Source organism: Brassica oleracea, chromosome C2, assembly GCF_000695525.1.
Source record: "Brassica oleracea var. oleracea cultivar TO1000 chromosome C2, BOL, whole genome shotgun sequence".
NCBI classification, from domain to species: Eukaryota; Viridiplantae; Streptophyta; class Magnoliopsida; order Brassicales; family Brassicaceae; genus Brassica; species Brassica oleracea.
In genome coordinates this window covers 38,016,267-38,037,211 of record NC_027749.1, presented here as the reverse complement: position 1 = coordinate 38,037,211, position 20,945 = coordinate 38,016,267, and the positions used below count along the sequence as shown (strand labels likewise).

At 37.9% G+C, this 20,945-nt stretch overlaps 2 protein-coding genes and 2 long non-coding RNA genes across 5 annotated transcripts; 3 read left to right on the top strand and 1 right to left on the bottom strand.

The window, feature by feature from the left end:
- Positions 1–7,796: 7,796 nt before the first annotated feature.
- Positions 7,797–8,661, bottom strand: LOC106325136 (sulfiredoxin, chloroplastic/mitochondrial). The gene is made up of 5 exons (XM_013763159.1): positions 8,526–8,661; positions 8,295–8,458; positions 8,176–8,209; positions 7,991–8,084; positions 7,797–7,909 (listed from the first exon to the last, which is right to left on the bottom strand). The coding sequence occupies exons 1-5, from the start codon at positions 8,584–8,586 to the stop codon at positions 7,894–7,896; spliced, it is 369 nt and encodes a 122-aa protein (XP_013618613.1). The 5' UTR covers positions 8,587–8,661; the 3' UTR covers positions 7,797–7,893.
- A 44-nt stretch (positions 8,662–8,705) lies between these two features.
- On the top strand, positions 8,706–9,787 carry LOC106325137. 2 transcript variants are annotated; one of them, XR_001266821.1, is made up of 4 exons: positions 8,706–8,776; positions 8,868–8,931; positions 9,026–9,170; positions 9,460–9,787. It is a non-coding gene; the product is annotated as an uncharacterized LOC106325137 (long non-coding RNA). The 2 variants fall into 2 exon arrangements; XR_001266820.1 differs by having other exon boundaries at positions 8,764–8,931.
- A 6,448-nt stretch (positions 9,788–16,235) lies between these two features.
- LOC106325753 lies at positions 16,236–17,552 on the top strand. The gene has a single exon (XM_013763804.1). The coding sequence runs from the start codon at positions 16,404–16,406 to the stop codon at positions 17,367–17,369; it is 966 nt and encodes a 321-aa protein (XP_013619258.1). The 5' UTR covers positions 16,236–16,403; the 3' UTR covers positions 17,370–17,552.
- A 1,551-nt stretch (positions 17,553–19,103) lies between these two features.
- Positions 19,104–20,130, top strand: LOC106325563. The gene is made up of 2 exons (XR_001266937.1): positions 19,104–19,462; positions 19,613–20,130. It is a non-coding gene; the product is annotated as an uncharacterized LOC106325563 (long non-coding RNA).
- The last annotated feature ends 815 nt before the right edge of the window (positions 20,131–20,945 follow it).

Genomic DNA, 20,945 nt, shown 5'->3' with positions numbered 1-20,945 from the left:
AGACAAGAAATAAGATTATCATAGGTTTTGAAACCTTTCTCTCGGTATCGTCGGGCTCGGATTAGGGTTCCAAAGCAAATCGGCGCGCACTGTATCTGTGCGTGAGGGCGCGTCAGTGGTCAGATCGACAAATGGTTTGCACTGATTCGTCTCGGCCAGGGCTTCGATTTGATATCTTGATCATTTTCTGTGTCCTCACGGATTGGGAGAACGACATCTTCTAAGTTCCGAGGCAGATTCCTTTTCATTTAGGGTTTTAGGGTTTTAGCGATTTGGTTTTAGGCTCAGGGTGTTAGAGGCTATCGTGCTGATAACGTGTTGTAAACTTAAGGATTTAGAACTGTAAGTTTCTGTATATTATTAATGAATAAGTGTTTCCTTTATATAGGGGTTACAAGAGAGATAAATGAAAATATAATAATAAGAAATATTACAAACCATAAACATAAACGAATTAGGAAATAGGCAAGTTGTAGCCGCCTCTCTCTCCTCTCCAAGTCTCGCGGCCGCCTCTCTCTCTCTCTCTAGGGTTGGGCCGTCTCTCTCTCTAAGTGTATGGGCCGGTTATGGGCCGGTTATGGACCGGTTATGGACATCCACCAATTGATTTATAACAATACACATATAAATAAACTTGTCTTTCCCTAATATACTTCTACAGATTCATTTATGGCCTTCATAAAGAGTGACTGATTTTTTAAAACATCGATTCACTCACTGATTTCAAATTAATGCATCCATATTACATAAATAATATGCAAATCAAATACGCATCCAAAAATTTAAAACCAAACACTAATAAGACCGATTAAGTAGCGTATTCCAGGATGTTTACCGGGAAAACGACCAATTCTACCACGAATTTAACGTCTCCATTGTTTTCATACACAAACTATTGGATCAAGCCAAAAGCACCACGAACTAATTTTTATTTTGAATTTCCCACATGAATTTTCCAATCTGGTCAATTACTACATAACCGGAATCAATTTCGATTTAGTTGTTGATGTGGTGCTTACGTAGACGCCATGTAGGAAATTGGTTTGATTCAGTTTCAAAATTTTTTTTTTAAATCGAATAGTACAAAAAGGCGTCGCCGTTTTGATATTTAAAAATATACATTGTCAAAGAGAGTCAAATCCTATACCTAGAGTTCTTCACAGAAGCACACAACCACTAGATTAATTAAACTTTCAACGTTATACAATTACAATAATACTTGAGCTAAATATTTCCGACAACCAGACTCGCAAGAGCTCTGTTTCTCGTCGTCTTTTCCTTCGTCGCCACTAGGCTTCTCAATATGCGTTTCTCGGAATCCAATTCAGAATCCAATTCAGAATCCAACACACATTATATATATATATAATAATAATTTAAGAAAATGTAAAAATTATATGAAAATAGAAATAACTAGATAATAATAGTTTTGTATTATTAAAGTTATAAATAAAATAGAATGAAAATATTGTATTTATTAAAGTAAATAAATATAATTTAAAAATAAATATATAACAAATTTATTTATTGGATAAGAAAAGAAGAAAATGGATTAACCACACTAAATGTTTAGCGGTTGAGATTTGCATGCAGATCTTCCGCTTTTTTCAGAAAAACAAACAAAAAAAATTGAACTACACGTAGATTTTTCGCTCTCTGCAATTTAAAACCAGAAAAATGTTGAATGATGATTTTCGTATGGGAGAACTGCATGTGCGGAAGAACTATACTTCTCTTGCTACACCATTTGAAGCCTGTAAACGGGACGGATGCAAGTATTAGTTTATTTTTTTTTGTAGGTTGAGAGGGTTGAAATTTTAAATAAAAAGAAAAGAGTCACCTGCGGGCTGGCGGGTCGAGCGGGGCTGTTTGATTCACAAACCTAGGCCTGAAAGCATAAACTCCTTTTTCCTAAAAGTGAACCTTTGTTTCTTTTAGATATAAATTTCTTCCGCAGTTATTCTTCCGGTTTGGTGGTCAGATAATTTATGGGTCAGTGAGTGGCCACCACGTTTCGATATGCATGCATTGAATATTCGTTTCATATATTTGTAAGTTGTTTTGAATATTCGTTTCATATATTTGTTAAATTTTTGATTATTTATTCGGGTTCAGATTCATAAATTCTTAAAAGAATCTGATTCTCATGTATTTCTGTATACTGTTGGATAATTCCATGGATTTACTTTTGAACTTTTTCCCAAAAGGTCTCGTACTATTAGAGTTGGACAGTTCTTTATATATTAGACTCTCTTTGTCTAATTCTCCAATGTGGGACTTAGTTTGTTATATCACATTCTCCCCTTCAAACTAAAGATCACATTCATCTCGTGTCTCACAACTGACTTCCAGGATCTTTTGACTTGATCTCTACCACACACACCTCCCAATCCTAACTCGATTGGTCTCGTTCCTACTCGAAGGGTATTTTTGATCTTCTTGCAGATTTCTCGTCAACCGCTCTGATACCAATTGTTGGGATAGTGAAATCCCATGTCCAATTCTATATTATCCGATTAGTACGATATTGTCCACTTTGGGCCTAATTGGCAAGCCCACATGGATTTACTTTTGAACTTTTTCCCAAAAGGTCTCGTACTATTAGAGTTGGACAGTTCTTTATATATTAGACTCTCTTTGTCTAATTCTCCAATGTGGGACTTAGTTTGTTATATCACATTCTCCCCTTCAAACTAAAGATCACATTCATCTCGTGTCTCACAACTGACTTCCAGGATCTTTTGACTTGATCTCTACCACACACACCTCCCAATCCTAACTCGATTGGTCTCGTTCCTACTCGAAGGGTATTTTTGATCTTCTTGCAGATTTCTCGTCAACCGCTCTGATACCAATTGTTGGGATAGTGAAATCCCATGTCCAATTCTATATTATCCGATTAGTACGATATTGTCCACTTTGGGCCTAATTGGCAAGCCCACATGGATTTACTTTTGAACTTTTTCCCAAAAGGTCTCGTACTATTAGAGTTGGACAGTTCTTTATATATTAGACTCTCTTTGTCTAATTCTCCAATGTGGGACTTAGTTTGTTATATCACATTCTCCCCTTCAAACTAAAGATCACATTCATCTCGTGTCTCACAACTGACTTCCAGGATCTTTTGACTTGATCTCTACCACACACACCTCCCAATCCTAACTCGATTGGTCTCGTTCCTACTCGAAGGGTATTTTTGATCTTCTTGCAGATTTCTCGTCAACCGCTCTGATACCAATTGTTGGGATAGTGAAATCCCATGTCCAATTCTATATTATCCGATTAGTACGATATTGTCCACTTTGGGCCTAATTGGCAAGCCCACATGGATTTACTTTTGAACTTTTTCCCAAAAGGTCTCGTACTATTAGAGTTGGACAGTTCTTTATATATTAGACTCTCTTTGTCTAATTCTCCAATGTGGGACTTAGTTTGTTATATCACATTCTCCCCTTCAAACTAAAGATCACATTCATCTCGTGTCTCACAACTGACTTCCAGGATCTTTTGACTTGATCTCTACCACACACACCTCCCAATCCTAACTCGATTGGTCTCGTTCCTACTCGAAGGGTATTTTTGATCTTCTTGCAGATTTCTCGTCAACCGCTCTGATACCAATTGTTGGGATAGTGAAATCCCATGTCCAATTCTATATTATCCGATTAGTACGATATTGTCCACTTTGGGCCTAATTGGCAAGCCCACATGGATTTACTTTTGAACTTTTTCCCAAAAGGTCTCGTACTATTAGAGTTGGACAGTTCTTTATATATTAGACTCTCTTTGTCTAATTCTCCAATGTGGGACTTAGTTTGTTATATCACATTCTCCCCTTCAAACTAAAGATCACATTCATCTCGTGTCTCACAACTGACTTCCAGGATCTTTTGACTTGATCTCTACCACACACACCTCCCAATCCTAACTCGATTGGTCTCGTTCCTACTCGAAGGGTATTTTTGATCTTCTTGCAGATTTCTCGTCAACCGCTCTGATACCAATTGTTGGGATAGTGAAATCCCATGTCCAATTCTATATTATCCGATTAGTACGATATTGTCCACTTTGGGCCTAATTGGCAAGCCCACATGGATTTACTTTTGAACTTTTTCCCAAAAGGTCTCGTACTATTAGAGTTGGACAGTTCTTTATATATTAGACTCTCTTTGTCTAATTCTCCAATGTGGGACTTAGTTTGTTATATCACATTCTCCCCTTCAAACTAAAGATCACATTCATCTCGTGTCTCACAACTGACTTCCAGGATCTTTTGACTTGATCTCTACCACACACACCTCCCAATCCTAACTCGATTGGTCTCGTTCCTACTCGAAGGGTATTTTTGATCTTCTTGCAGATTTCTCGTCAACCGCTCTGATACCAATTGTTGGGATAGTGAAATCCCATGTCCAATTCTATATTATCCGATTAGTACGATATTGTCCACTTTGGGCCTAATTGGCAAGCCCACATGGATTTACTTTTGAACTTTTTCCCAAAAGGTCTCGTACTATTAGAGTTGGACAGTTCTTTATATATTAGACTCTCTTTGTCTAATTCTCCAATGTGGGACTTAGTTTGTTATATCACATTCTCCCCTTCAAACTAAAGATCACATTCATCTCGTGTCTCACAACTGACTTCCAGGATCTTTTGACTTGATCTCTACCACACACACCTCCCAATCCTAACTCGATTGGTCTCGTTCCTACTCGAAGGGTATTTTTGATCTTCTTGCAGATTTCTCGTCAACCGCTCTGATACCAATTGTTGGGATAGTGAAATCCCATGTCCAATTCTATATTATCCGATTAGTACGATATTGTCCACTTTGGGCCTAATTGGCAAGCCCACATGGATTTACTTTTGAACTTTTTCCCAAAAGGTCTCGTACTATTAGAGTTGGACAGTTCTTTATATATTAGACTCTCTTTGTCTAATTCTCCAATGTGGGACTTAGTTTGTTATGTCACAACCTACAGAGTAACAAAATATTTTGCGAATAATAGACTAGTGACTTGGATCAGCAGAATAATACATACATGATTGATATTATTTTATAGACCTACTCCTAAATAATCCGGTGTCATTGCTATAGAGTATAAGTGGTCTATGAAGATTTATTTGCACTGAGCCCATGTGGTGATTGATCCTAGTTCCAACAACTTCAGCCACATAACTGCTTTATCACAAGAAAAAAAACTTGAAAATGAGTATCACGTAATTATAAGGAACACTATGGGTCTTACTAGATCGACACAGCTCCTCAGACGATTCAAATATAGTCAAAGGAATTCTCATATGGATGTCTATTGAAGATGTTCTACTTGACGATTTGGATGGTTAGAGGTTTGATCTCAAACGCAAGCATTTGTAAAACTGGGATCGAATAGCATATTGATCCATGCAAAGACGATTCTGGTGTGTGAAATTCTCCCAAAGATTTTGCTCTTATCTTTTAAACATGTCTTAAACCATATGTAGTTTTAATTTGCGGATTTGATGGGATAGTACCGATTGGTCCCAAAAGTAAACCATTCCGTCCTGAGGTGGTAATGTGGTATGCACCAATCGGTACATGTAGTTGGCCTATCGGTCTTCGCTTTGCTACATCCCCAATTTTGCTCATTTATCTAATCATCCACAACTCTACTTCAAATAATTTTTTCTTTTAATAATACTAGTTAAATAAATTATTAAATTTTTATTTCATATTTTTAAACAATCATTTTCTTATAAAAATTATTCCTTAAAATTACATTTATAATTTAATATACATATATAGTACGAGTTGTTTTGTTTCAGATCTCTTAGAAACACAAAGAGTTATAAGAACAACTTTTCTTATTAGCTTTAGAAACTACTCAAAACTAAAGCTCTCAATATGTTTCTCTCAGATCATGTGGAACACCTCTCCATTAGACCTATATTTATATGAAAGACAATTCCCTTTAACATGTGGGATATGAAAAACACAAACCTAAGCTAAATAGAAACTTCATTTTCCTATTTCTAGGTTTCCTTATTGTGTTTATCTTAACATATTAAACATCTAATAATATGTTAAGTTTTCACAAGCTTGGAATTATCCAACATTCACCCCCTTAATTCCAACTTGAATTAGGGAGATCAATTTCTTGAACTCCGATTAAGCTCCTCATTTGCTTGAACTTAATCATTTCTTGAACTCCGATTAAACTCCTCATTTCTTGAACTCCGATTAAGCTCTCAATTGTTGGGATTTATTAAACTCCTGTCCAACTCTATATTGTCCGATTAGTACGATATTGTCCACTTTGGGCCTTAACCAAGCCCGCATGGATTTACTTTTGGTTTCCTTCCCAAAAGGCCTCGTACTAATTAGAGTTAGACATCTCTTTATATATTAGACACTTCTTGTCTAAACTTCCAATGTGGGACTTGGATTGACATCTCTCATTCTCCCCCTCAAGCTAAGGACCACACATCTTGTGCCCTTTCCTCTAGCGAATCATCTCGGTGCCTTATCGCATCTTCGACATTCGACACCCTTAGTCGCAAGGTTACTTTGAGTTGCTTTGAGGATGCTGTTCCCACAGTTCCAGGATCTTCTGACTAATCTCTGCCGAACCTCCCTTTCCACCTTGAAGGGTCACATTCCTACTCGAAAGGTATTTTTGGTCTTCTTGCAGATTTTTTTGTCAAACCGCTCTGATACCAATTGTTGGGATTTATTAAACTCGTGTCCAATTCTATATTGTCCGATTAGTACGATGTTGTCCACTTTGGGCCTTAACCAAGCCCGCATGGATTTACTTTTGGTTTCCTTTCCAAAAGGCCTCGTACTAATTAGAGTTGAACATCTCTTTATATATTAGACACTCATTGTCTAAACTTACAATGTGGGACTTGGATTGACATCTCTCATATACATGTTCGAATCCGGTTTATATAATACTTGATACCTGAACTACAGTCCATCCCAATACTTTTACATATAAAGTTTGGATTCAAGTATTTTGGATGAGCTCGGAACTGAATTTTAAATTAGGATTTTATTCCCCAGCCCACTTTTGGCTCATCATTGAATGATAAACAAAACCTTTTATACGTTTTTGAGTTTTCAACACAGCCTGAGGTTGTCTGGTATTTGTATCATCGAAGTAGTAAGCTGATCAACTGATATTAATTGATATATTAAGACTTATTTCATATGATCGAACTATTTGGACTGTTTCCGCTACTTGATACCGAGCATATAGATTCTCTTAATCCTCTTTCTCCTGCTAGTGCTGAGAATTTGAGTCATTATCCGCGGGCCCTGCCTGTTTGATCCGCTGCGGGATGGATGCGGGTCGAGTGTTTTTTATGTGGAGAGGGTGCGGATCAGCCAAAATTCAACCGCGGGTACCCGTCAACCCGCAAAAATTAAAAAAAAAGATTTTTTTTTCAAAATATATTATTTTTAAACAATTTTTTAAAAAAAATATTTAATTTAAATTATAAATAGATGATTATTATTATTTTTAATAAAAAATATTTAAAATATTATATTTCATTATTATTTTTAATAAAAGATATTTAAAATATTAAGTTTTCTTATTATTTTTAATAAAAATATTTAAATTAATAATTTTTATTATTATTAAAATTATCCGCGGATCTAGCGGATTACCCGCGGGTTTAAGCGGAGCGGGTGCGGGTTAAACGGGTCATATTTTTTGGGTTAAAAAAATCACTCAACCCGCGGGTTGGCGGGTCAAGCGGGGCGGATTTAACCCGCAACCCAGCTCTATCTCCTACCAGTCGGAGAATATCAGCGATGATACAAAGTTTTTATTTAAATTGTTTTATACAGACAAATACACAGATTCCAACACGTACGCATTTCATAAAATAAAGTGAATATTCTCAGCGAAGGTGATGCCTGTGAAACGAAATAAGCTTTAATGTAAGCAAAGAAGCAATTCTTTGAACACATATATACATACATACATACATTACATACCTTAGTGTTTCCTTTGTTCCTTTGCGGATTTTGCAGCGTATAGTTGGGAGACCTAGCTTCTGATGTGCCTCGTACCTGTGACAACCCGAGAAGCCTACAACAAGGAAGGATTTATATATTCATCATCATCCTCTTTCAAGAAACATAAGACATGAAACTAATCAAGAATAATATAGAAAAAGCACCATAGTAAGCTCCATCAACTTCAATCACATCGATCTGTCACACAAACCAATATTAGATTATTCAATTTTGAAATTAGATGAGAGGAACGTAGAGAGAGAGAGGGCGTTAAAAGCTTAACCGGGACTTGAAGACCGATCTGGCGAATGCTGTCCATGAGCTCCTTCACTTTGTTCTGATCGTTGGATCTTGTTCGCATCAACGGTCTCCGTATCTTCTCCAGCGGCAATTCCAAGATCATCGGCCCTACACCGCCGCTAGATCCTCCGATCACCGGCGGCGAACCTGAAAATCAAAATCAGCTTCAGATTCAGCTTAATTGTAAAGGATTAGAGCTTTTGAGCAAAGTTACCGTTCGATGAAGAAGCGGAAACGGAGAAGCTCCTCAAGCTACTTGGAAACCTCAGCATCATCAAATTCGCCCTTGTTGTCGCCGTCTTCTCTCTCTCTCTGTGATAAAATATCTTTAAATAATTTTGTGAACGAAATAAAAAGACTCATTACGACGTCGTTTTACTTGAAAGTGTCGAAAGGAAAAGATTGAAACGGTTCTTGACGTAGATCTTCTTCAGTGGGTGTCACGTCCTCCTCGATGCTGCTTCGGTAAAACTCTCTAAACTGCAGTAAAAATGTGTTTAGCGTTTCGTGTTGTAATATTGTTAATGGCATCGAGTATAAGTATTTGGTGTTTCAGGAACTTCTCTACTCACAATGAAGATGCGGCTGAGAAAGCTGCTGCTGTTGCTGACACCGACAATGTACGGTCTTGTAATGGTGTAATTAAGATATTAGGTCTGAATTATGAAATGCTGGAGTTGAAATCTGAGAATTTAGATATCTTTCTTGTTTTAGATTCGACAAGATCATAGGAAAAAGAGATTCCATTAGACATAGTCTATGAGGATCGTTTTGGCATTCAGAGACATAAAACCCACAGGCTCTTGTTCATGTTTTGGTCATCCCCAAGTTTAGAGATGGCTTGACCTCGCTTGGGAAGGTAAAGTACATGTAACATCTCTGCTACGGTTTAGTTGTGTCTCTCTAGTTGTCCTAAATAGAGATTATGAAGTCTACTATTAAGAGAGAAACTATGTGGTATTGTGTTTCTATAACAATCAAATAGCATTTACACATTCTTGGGACTTCTTTTTAGCCTGTTCTATATCACATCTTGTGGCCGATATTATGGTGTTCTGTTAATGAGTAACGGTTAGCATTATGCCAGTGTTTCTTGATCAATTCAGTGTTTCTAAATGCTGTTTTATCTTCTTGCGCCTATGTGACAGATAATTAGAGGAAAAAAGTCATGTGAAAATGAAGATTTATGGTGGAACAGATTAAGTATCTTACTCCTGAGCATTGTCTTCCTTCAAAACACTTTTGCAGGCTGAACCAAAACACGTAGAGGTTCTTGGCCAGCTTCTATACGTATCAAAGATTGTTTGCTGAGAAAGAAGGTAGCCTCCGTGTGGTCATAAAAAATGGCGCTGAAGGCTGCAAGTCTTTTCTTTTCTGTCCAACCTAACATTATTATAATCATCATACACTTAACTGGCTTAAAATTCATCTTATCGAGGCCAGTCTGTTTACCATCTTCATTTGCACGTCCTCTGTTGCCAACAGATGAAGTAGTCACCCGGTTAAGGGGAACCATTGTTAAGATTCAAATAGTAATACTCTCTGCAAATCTCAACTTGGATTCAATACATTCACCGGATTACAATTTCACTATAACACTCAAGAACAATCGATATCAACACGATATAGATTACTTCTCATACGAATCCTCTCACGAGAATCGCCTCAAGACCTCAGTCTCCAATGCTAAGTTTGATCACAATACTAATGATATGCAATGAAAGAATCAAACAACAATTACATATAAATGCTACTTTCTTGTAACTACCAAAGGCTCTAATAGCTCCAGGGTTTTTCTCTTCTTTCTTAATGACTCATCCGTTAGAAGTTCCCGCCTCCTCAGCTTCCAACACTCTCTTGCCCTGCTTCTTCTTTGAGTAGTACACTTGCATAGGTGTATCAATACCCCCCCCCCCCTGCAACACTAAACTTGTCCTCAAGCTTAAAGGATGGAAACTCCCTCTTGAACTCCTTAGCCAAAACCCACGAATCATCATGAGACTACCACTCCACTTCACCAACAATTCCAATGCCCCTGTCTCATTGTAACGAGTAGCTAAAACAGATTCCGGCTGCACAATCACTTCCTGTAAATCATCACACACTGGAGGCAGGACCGACACTTGATGATGCGAACCCAATACCCGCTTTAACTGAGATACATGAAACACTAGATGAATCTTGGACTCCACAGGTAGACGTAAACGGTACGCCGCTTTCCCAATACGCTCCAATATCTCATAAGGGCCAAAATACTTCGCAGACAGCTTCTGACACACTCTTCTTGCGACGAACTGTTGCCTATACGACCTGAGTTTAAGAAACACCGACGTTCCCACGTTGTACTCAACATCATGGAGATGCTTGTCCACGTTATTCTTCATCGACTGTTGAGCTTTGGCCAAATGTCCCTTAGCATCTGTTAGTATCGCGTCACGAGTCTTGAGCATTTCCTCCAAATCAAAATTATCAGTTGATCCTTCTTCATACCTCAATATCACCGGAGGGTCTCGACCATATAACACCGTGTAAGGAGATGTATGAAGCGAGGAATGGTGAGACGTATTGTACCATAGCTCGGCCCAACTCAAAAACTTAAACCATCTCCTCGGGTGACTAGACGTGAAGCACCGCAGGTACGATTCCAAGGTTCGATTAACCACCTCTGTCTGTCCATCAGTTTGAGGATGGAAAGCAGTGCTGTAACGGAGCTTAGTGCCTACGAGACGAAACATTTCCTTCCAAAATGTACTCAGAAACACCCTGTCTCTATCTGAAACAATAGAACGAGGAAATCCATACAAACGCACGATCTCGACCACAAACTTCTTAGCTACATCCACTGCCGTAAAAGGGTGGCTAAGACCCAAAAAATGAGCACTCTTAGAGAGATGGTCCACCACTACAAATATCGCCATGAGACGTCGGAAGCCCCTCGACAAAATCCATGGAGATATCTTCCCAAACCACTGACGGAATAGGTAGCGGCTGCAAGAGTCCCGCTGGAGATAACGTTGATGTCTTGTGAGTTTGACATATCTGACACTCTGCCACATAACGTTGAACGTCCTTATACAACCCTTCCCAATGAAACATCCGTTGAATACGTTTGACAGTCTTCAATACCCCTGAGTGACCTCCACTTAGACCATCGTGATTCTCATGTAGTATCACTGATATAAACTGAGAGTTACGTGGTATTACCAACGGCTTCTTGTACCACAAACGCCCATCTACCATAGCATACCCAGGATTCCCAAAAGAACCTGCTTTCACCTAAGTAATTATTGACTGTATAGCCTGGTCCTGGTCAATCTCCTGATACAGATCTTGTAGTTGAATCACTGAAGGGACAGTGATGGCTAACAGCGTACTCGACCTTTCCACAGGTAAAGACATTCGACTCAATGCGTCTGCTGCTTTATTCTCGATTCCTGGTTTGTAAATAATGTCGAAATCAAAACCCAACAACTTCGTTAACCATTTCTGATATTCCATATTCACCTCTTTTTGTTCCAGCAAGAACTTCAAACTCTTCTGATCCGTGTGTACAACAAACTTGCGCCCTTGCAAATAGTGCTTCCATTTATTCACTGCCATCACTACTGCCATGAATTCACGTTTATAAACAGGTTTTTGCTGCTTCCTCGATGTCAGACCATGACTGAAAAATGCAATCGGTTTATGTTCCTGCATCAGTACTGCTCCCAGTCCAAATCCGGAAGCGTCTGTCTCAACCACAAACAGCTTATCAAACTGCGGCAGAGCTAATACCGGAGTCGATATCATAGCTTCCTTCAACGTGTCGAATGCTAGCTGCGCCTCTTGTGACCACTGATACTTATCTTTATGCAATAGTTCCGTTAACGGTGTAGCTAACACTCCATAGCTTCTGACAAATTTTCTATAGTAACCAGTGAGCCCTAGAAAGCCCCTCAGATGTTTAATACTCGTCGGTGTTGGCCATAGCTTCATAGCAGCTGTCTTTGATAGATCAGTAGACACTCCTTCTGCAGTGATGATGTGCCCGAGATAATCAACCTGTGAATGTCCAAATAAATATTTCTTCTGATGAACAAACAGGTTGTTTTTCTCCAATATCTCCATCACGAGCTGTAAATGGTGAGCGTGGTCATCAACGCTTCTACTGTATACCAATATATCATCAAAAAACACCAGAACGAAAACTCCCAAGTATGGTCTGAATAGATCGTTCATCAGTGCCTGAAAGGTTGCTGGTGCATTCGTCAAGCCAAACGGCATGACCAGAAATTCATAGTGACCGTCTTGAGTTCGAAAAGCCGTCTTCGCAATGTCTTCTTCCACCATTCGTATTTGATGATATCCTGCATGAAGATCCAGCTTTGAAAAGATGGTCGCGCCATGTAGCTCATCAAGTAACTGATCTATCATGGGAATCGGGTACTTATTAGGCAATGTTGCTCGATTCAATGCTCGATAATCAATACAGAAGTGCCATGAGCCGTCCTTTTTTTACCAGTAGAACCGGACTAGAAAACGGACTAATACTTGGACGTATAATACCCGACTCGAGCATCTTTTTAACCATAGAAGTCATGGCTGCCTTATGCGCTTGAGGGTAGCGGTAAGGCCTTACACTGATTGCCTCAGTTCCTGTTTTCAGTGTAATCGGATGCTCTCTTCCACGCAGAGGTGGTAATCCCACTGGTGGTGTAAAAACTTTCGTAAACTGATCCAAAACCGTGATTATCCGCACAGGAATTGGTGTTACTACTTGTTTCTGCACCTGGTGATTACCAAACTAAAGCTCAACTCCCTTCTTCTCTGCCGGAGTTGTGGATATTAAAGGCTTCAGGGATACACGAGTGTTGTAAACCCCTACGTCACCAACCAAAGTAACCAATTGGCCTTCGTGTTGAAAACGCATTTCATGCTTCTCCCAATCTACTTCACATTTCCCCAGTGTCCTCAGCCATTGAATACCCAGAACCACATCTACTCCTCCTAGTTCCAGATCTACAAAGTTTGAAGTGAACTGTAATCCTTGCAACTGAAGTGATACTACTTCACAAACTCCCAATCCACTCACTTGTATCCCTGTCCCATGTAAGACGTTCAAACTGTTGTCATGATGCAGTTTAAGTTGTGCCTTTTCCACGAGAGCAGGTGATATAAAATTGTGGGTAGCGCCGCTATCCAGTAACACTATCACTTCATATTTCCCTACCACACCTCGTATTTTTGTTGTAGGTAGTGATTCCATGCCAATAAAAGCGTTAAAGGATAACGCCATCAGTTGTACCCCTTGATGCTCTTCTACTACTTCTGTCTCCGCATCAAACTCCTCCAAAATCTCCATCTCCACACCTCCGATAACAGTGATCACTTGAAGTTCTTTGTTTGGGCAGACATGAGTTCTCGAAAATTTCCCTGCGCACTGGTAACACAAGTGATTATCCTTGCGGTACTTCAGCTCTTCCTCTGATAAGTGTAAACGAGGTCTGAACTGTTGTCGAGGCCCCTGTTGATCTTTCGTATCAGGTAGCTGCTTCTGCGGCACCGTAGCTGCTTTAAAAGGTGTGTACGTATACGACCTTTGCTGTTTGTTAGCTCCCATCTTCACCGCACTTAAAGCTTGACACAGTAGGCTGTCTTCCATCTTGACCACTGCAGCTTTATGCGTTGTCAGCCCCTTTGGTTCCTTCATTTCCTTCTTGAGGCCTTTGTAGAAGATGTTGACCAAATTCTTCTCGTCAATACCCGTCACCTGAGCTCTCAGCTCTTCAAATTCGCTGATGTAATCTTGAACTGATCATGTCTGAGTGATGCTACAGAGCCGCTTCCCTGGTTCATCGTCAATAGAAACTGCAAATCTGGCTAACATCCTCTCCTTGAAGTCAGACCAGTCTATGAACCGCTGCTCTGTGAACTCTCCTTCAAACCAATTCAGGACTTTCCCTTCGAGACTCAGTGAAATCAACTCGAGCTTCTGTTCTTCTGTGTACTGACCTACACAAAAATATCATTCCTCTCGAAATATCCAGCCATATGGCCTCGACCCATCAAACACATGCAGTTCTATTTTTCGCAGCAAATTTTCTCGATTCTCTAAAACTACTCCAAGTCCCCGATAACCTAACAGATTGTTCTCCGGTTGTACCGTAGGGTTTGGATGTTGTACCTGAGCTTCGAGATCGACATTCGAAGAGGAGGCGATCGATTTCCCGTTAGGCTTCTCCTTGTTTTGATTCGATTCGATCCTCTCCACAGCTTCGGAAAGCTTGAACATATGTTTCTCCATTAGATCGAACCGCTTCTCCCACATCTCCATTCGCTGAAACGACTCATCGATCTTCTTCTCCATCTCGTTTCCCGACGACACCAACAGTTTACAGCCGTCGCTGAAAACCTTGAGCTCCTTGTGGATTTCTTCTATTGATTGCTCCATCTCGGTGACCTTCCCCTCCGATTCCGACGCTAGAGCCATCGCGATGTTCGATCCGATCACAAGCGCACCAGTTGTTAAGATTCAAGTAGTAATACTCTCTGCAAATCTCAACTTGGATTCAATACATTCACCAGATTACAATCTCACTATAACACTCAAGAACAATCGATATCAACACGATATCGATTACTTCTCATACGAATCCTCTCACGAGAATCGCCTCAAGACGTCAGTCTCCAATGCTAAGTTTGATCACAATACTAATGATAAGCAATGAAAGAATCAAACAACAATTACATATAAAGGCTACTTTCTTGTAACTGCCAAAGACTCTAATAGCTCCAGAGTCTTTCTCTTCTTTCTTAATGACTCATCTGTTAGAAGTTCCCGCCTCCTCTCCTTGACGTGGCACTTCTTCAGCTTCCAACACTCTCTTGCCCTGCTTCTTCTTTGAGTAGTACACTTGCATAGGTGTATCAATCATTCATGTCAAACCAAATAATTTACAATCACCAATGAGGCTATTCAAGAGGTTCAAAATCAGTCAACTGTAATCCTTTTCTTCTACTGTTTATATGATCTCACCATCACATGACAAGGATCTGACCTGTAAAGTATTTGTGGGTTCATTTGTTTCTCATAATCTAAAATCCCCGAATCTACCTTACCGCCATAAGTCCATGTTCTCTAGAAAACGATATGTTCTATCACGTTAACGACCAGTGCAAGGTATCTAAAGTGTTTTAGGGTTTCTAAAGTTTTCTTAGGGTATTTGAAGTTTTGTTCTTTTTTTGAACACCAAGGTTTCTGAAGTTAAGTTAAAATCTATACACACCTGTACCAAACATTTGATCTATCTCAAAATTCAAGATGACAGGTGTAACTTGTAAGTTCTATATTCCTTACTTGAAGTTATTAAGTTCTACTATCCAGTTATAAGAGTTTGGATCATCCATAGTCTCGCGATTCAGTGGAAGAAAATCATTTATACTCTCTCCGTTCTTTTTTATGATGTTTTAGAAGATATTTTTGTTTCAATTTGTATGATGTTTTAAAATTTTCTATGCAAAATTATTAAAGCAATTGATTAAAATATTAAAAATTAATGTGTAATTTTTGTCTTATTTATCCAGAATAGCAATGATTAACCATTTTTTTTGTAATCAAATGGTTTTATTAAAAATAAAACATTTCTTATTTATGTATTGAGGGAGTATTTTTCTATAAATGTAAGCTTTTTTTTGTGCAACCTATAAATGTAAACATATAAATTACGTTTGTAGACTAGTAGAATCATCATGAACCTGTAACATAAATATGATAAACTAATCATAGATTAATTAAAAAACATAATTGAATTCTCTATTTACGTCTCATAGAAGCTAGATCCTAGTTGTTTTCAAGCGTTAGATTAAGAAATAGATTAATAACGTGAAGACACATAGATCAAAATGTAACACAAACAAAAAAGAATTAGTACTGACGGGTCAAAAACATAAACGTGTGTTGAGGTTTTCTCAAGAAGCTTCCAACATAGTCTTTGTTGTCAATTTTCATCTTCTTGGCCTTCATCGAAAAATCTCATCTTCATCTCAGATTTCGATATTTACCCCTTCGGTGTTAATCTCTCGTCAGAAAATCCTCAGGCGACAAGAGCCAGCCATGGATCTCCAGCCAGAAGAGCTCCAGTTGTTGACGATTCCTCAACTACTTCAAGAATCCATCTCAATCAAGAAACGAACTCCAAGAACCTTCTACCTCATAACCCTCTCCCCAATCTTCCCTCTCTCCTTCGCCATCCTCGCCCACTCTCTCTTCACTCAGCCCATTCTCGCCGAGCTCGACTCCTCCGACCCACCAAACTCTGACCGTTCCCGTCACGACTGGACCGTGCTCCTTACCTTCCAGTTCAGCTACCTCATCTTCCTCTTCTCCTTCTCTCTCCTCTCAACCGCCGCTGTAGTCTTCACCGTCGCTTCTCTCTACACCGGCAAACCTGTCTCCTTCTCTTCCACCATCACTGACATCCCCAAAGTCTTCAAACGCCTCATGATCACTTTCCTTTGGGTTGCTCTCTTGATGTTCGCTTACAACTCAGTCTTCCTCGTGTTCCTTGCGATCCTTATCGTAGCTCTATATTTGAACAGTGTAGGCTTAGCGATCATCGCCGGAGTTATAATCTCTGTTCTTTACTTCGTTGTTCATGTCTACTTCACTGCCTTGTGGCATCTAGGTAGTGTGGTTTCCGTTCTTGAGCCCGTTTATGGACTCGCTGCCATGAGAAAAGCTTATGAGCTTCTCAAAGGGGAGACTAGGATGGCTATGGTGTTGGTCTTTGTTTACCTTTTGCTTTGTGCGGTGATTGGTGGTGCTTTTGGAGGGATTGTGATTCATGGTGGGGGAAAGTTTGGGACTTTGACTAGGACTCTTGTTGGTGGGTTGCTTGTTGGTTTGCTTGTGATGGTGAATCTTGTGGGTTTGTTGGTTCAGAGTGTGTTTTATTACGTTTGCAAGAGTTATCATCATCAGACGATTGATAAGACGGTTTTGTATAATCATCTTGGTGGGTATCTTGGAGAGTATGTGCCTCTTAAGAGCAATATTCAGTTGGAGAATTTAGAGTTTTGAATATTGGTTTTGAGCAGAAGAAGCTAAAGAGATTCTGGTACTGTTTCTGGTGATCTATACGTAGTCCGGTTCGGATTTGGTGAAAAGTTCTTGATTAAAAACCCGATAAAATTCGGTACAGATTCAAAAGTCCATCATTAACATGTCATCTGATACTAGATGATTCGATCAATTTTTTAAAAAAATGTGCTAACATTTTTAAAATGATTAAACTTTTGACATACTTATAATATTATATAAGATTAAATAGACTACTTGTTCTATAAATTTTTTTTTAATGAAAATTAAGAGTATGGTGTTTGATAAAACTAAAGTTTATTGATTTGATTCAGTATTAGTTTATTTTCATTATTGAAAATATATTATAAGTGTACTTTCGTTTATTTTTAATTTAAAAATTAACTTTATAACATTTTGATTTATTTATTTTTATTTTAATATTTAGCTAAAATCTTATTTTGATATAAAAATAATCAAAAATTTTTATGGCAAGTGAATTGGAATAAAAAAATCAATTTTTGAATTCAATTTTTAAATAAAATATGAATTTTGATAGTATTGTATGTTTTAAATGTTTCATAATACTACGTTATTTTATAATTATATATTAAATTTTATTAAAGCTAATGACAACGATTTAACCATGGTCGTTCCAATTAGGAGAGGATACAATTACTTGTTACATGCTCTGTACTCGCTACTTTATCGGTATTTGACCAGTAAAAATAGGTACTTGCTTTGATCAGGTTGACTGGTCAAGTATCAAATATTCTAATTAAATTACTTGCAAGCATAAGACAAGTATAAAGTATTAAAAATAAAATAGCTATTTGGCGTTGTTTGGCTTGTAACTTGTTTTTACTAATGAACAATATACATTTTCTTAAACCATAGTAAAATAACTCGTTTATACATCTATTTCCATAAATTAATCAATCATAAATTATATATTTATATAAGCATATAGAAATTTTTTCTTTTTATATATATTATTTTTCAAAATGGCTAAAACATAAGAGAAATAATGAGTATTCTTTATAAATGATGAAGTTGTTTAGTTTTGAATTCTAATAAATTATCAAATAACTTATCAATAACTATTAAGTAACTTACAAGAAATTTATAAGTAACAAATAACAAAATAAGACAAGTTACTTGTAAGTCCGCCAATTTTTTAGCAAATACTTGTAGTTACAAATATTCGTTTTTAACAAATACGAGTCCAAAATTTTACTATCCATAAAAGTCAAGTTAATTATCAAATATACCAAAAATGGCTTTTGTTTACCCCTAGTTCCAGTGACCTAGTAAATCTACTTTAGTGTCTGTGTTTTTAGGTTTGAAAACATTGGTTATAATTTAAATTAAATGAATTTTATGTGCAAAGGAAAAGAAAAACAGTTTAGACGAAAAACACAAAAGGTTCACTGAATCTTGGGATGGTCTAAAGTCCCAGTGTCTGTTTTACTTATGTTATCAATTACTATAAACCAAACTTTAATTTATCCCTAAGTGCGTCCAAATCAAATATATTTCCGGTCATAGGCCCAACAAGAACATCTTGTTTACACCATTGTTTTGTTGTGGAACTGATTTCAATCCATTAAAAAATACCCTCTTACAGAACATAGGACAGATATTTAAATGCTCGCTTGGACACACAGAAAATACTAAATAGTAATGTCATTTGCAATTGAATATAACATGTAAAACTTTATTTGAGGATTGCAGTTTTTTTTCAACATGGTTGACTTGTCTTTATACGTCGAAAATTATTTTGAACGTTAGATATATGAAGGATAAGAAAACCTAATATATTAAAATAGAGTCAATTTAAAAAATATGCTGTACAAGTTTAGATCTGACCCAAAAAACTTCGTTCTCTCTCTAGTTTTCACCATCTTCTCTGTAAAAGAGTTTTCAAAAAAAAAAAAGTTTGAGGTAAGGGGCTGGTGGTTTCACCACCGCCGGTCACCCTTTTTTCTTTTGTTTTTGTTTTTTGTGTAAATATTTGATCGGCTCTTCAGCTTAGTCCTATCTTACTTCCGTCTGCGGATTTTTTCTTTGGTATATCCGACTTGGATCTTCGCAAGGTGATGTCTTTTGTGGTGTTTCAAATAAAGTTCATATACTCTCTAGGTCAATTCAGATCCCGGCTGTTTCCTTGGGTTTTCATCTTCTCTGATGGTCATCCTCAACCTCTATTTACTGAATGAAATTAATCTTTGCTGTTATAAATCTAGGCAAAGTATTCAGAAAGTGTAGAGTCTTGAGCTTTGCAATTAACCTTCCCGGTTCTGGATTCAACTTAAGAAAAGCTGAAGTTTGCTTCTAGCAAATGTTTTGGCAATAGTTGCCTCTAAATCGATTGAAGGTATTTGGAGTACTTTACATCCAAAAGAAGAGATTGGAGACTGAAGTAGCAGAGGTGCAAAAGATAATATAGGTCTCAGATCCATTGAAATGGTGTTGCCTTCTTGGAGATAAGGAAGCAAAAGAGCGTTGAGAGAACAGAGTTTTCTTGGCGTCGGCGACCAGTCCACGGTAGACCAGTCCACGGCGTCGGCGACTACCGCTTCACGCATGGAAGACACCTGTTATCACGTGTTGCGAGTACTGGAAACCCCTAGGGTTTTCTAGATCTTGTATTGTTCTTTAATTGGGGTTCAATATTATGTTTTCTCTTAGTGGTCATTTTCAGTGTAATCTGAAACCTTGTAAAAGTCAAATGAATGAAAGTTTGTTAGACAAAAAAAAAAAATGTTTACAAAATCTATATTATAATAGATCAGTTTTTGCTCACTCCTCAGCGTGCCACCTCATCGTTTTGTGGACCCATTTTTAAAAAGTGTGAAAAAGTGTCAAGTCCATGACTCGAATCCGTGTTATTATATAAACACCAACATTTATACCACTAAGCTAACTGATACCATTGTACATTGATGGCCGAACCTAATATATATTTATGAAGGTCGGAAGCCTTTGCTTCTTCGGCTTCCTCTGAGAGTCGGACCTACAAGTGTGTTAAAGGTTTCATTTTTAAATGAGATTCATCACGTTATATGAAAAAAGGCTTAAGTTTGCAACAATTATGGTTTTCCTATATTGTAAACTGTTGTAGTTTAATATGAGTTCTTTTCATCATTGTCTCAAACAAGTCTGAGTTACAGAGTTGCGCCGTGTGTATGTTCGTAATCTATTTTTTCACCGGTGAACTCTTCATGTCCCCATCTTAAATTGCTTGATCATAAATGTTCATGTAGCCCCTTTGTAAACCATATATATATGATTCTCTTCTTTGATGAACCCAATCTGCATCTCCACAAAACTCATTGATTCCTCTTAGCTTTAACCATCTTCTAGAAAATGTTTCTCTCTGCCTCTCCAGTTCGTCAAACCGGCGTTCAACCTTCAAGTCTCTCCGTCTTGGTCGTAGTAGTCAGAGCATAGCCTCTGGCTTCCTCCGCTTCTGGGATTCCCTGAACTTCAAGAAAGATAGGGAGTTTGTGGGAATCACGGTTCTTTTCCTCGATGAAAAAGTAAGTTAATCTTCGATTTATCACACTTATTTAACAG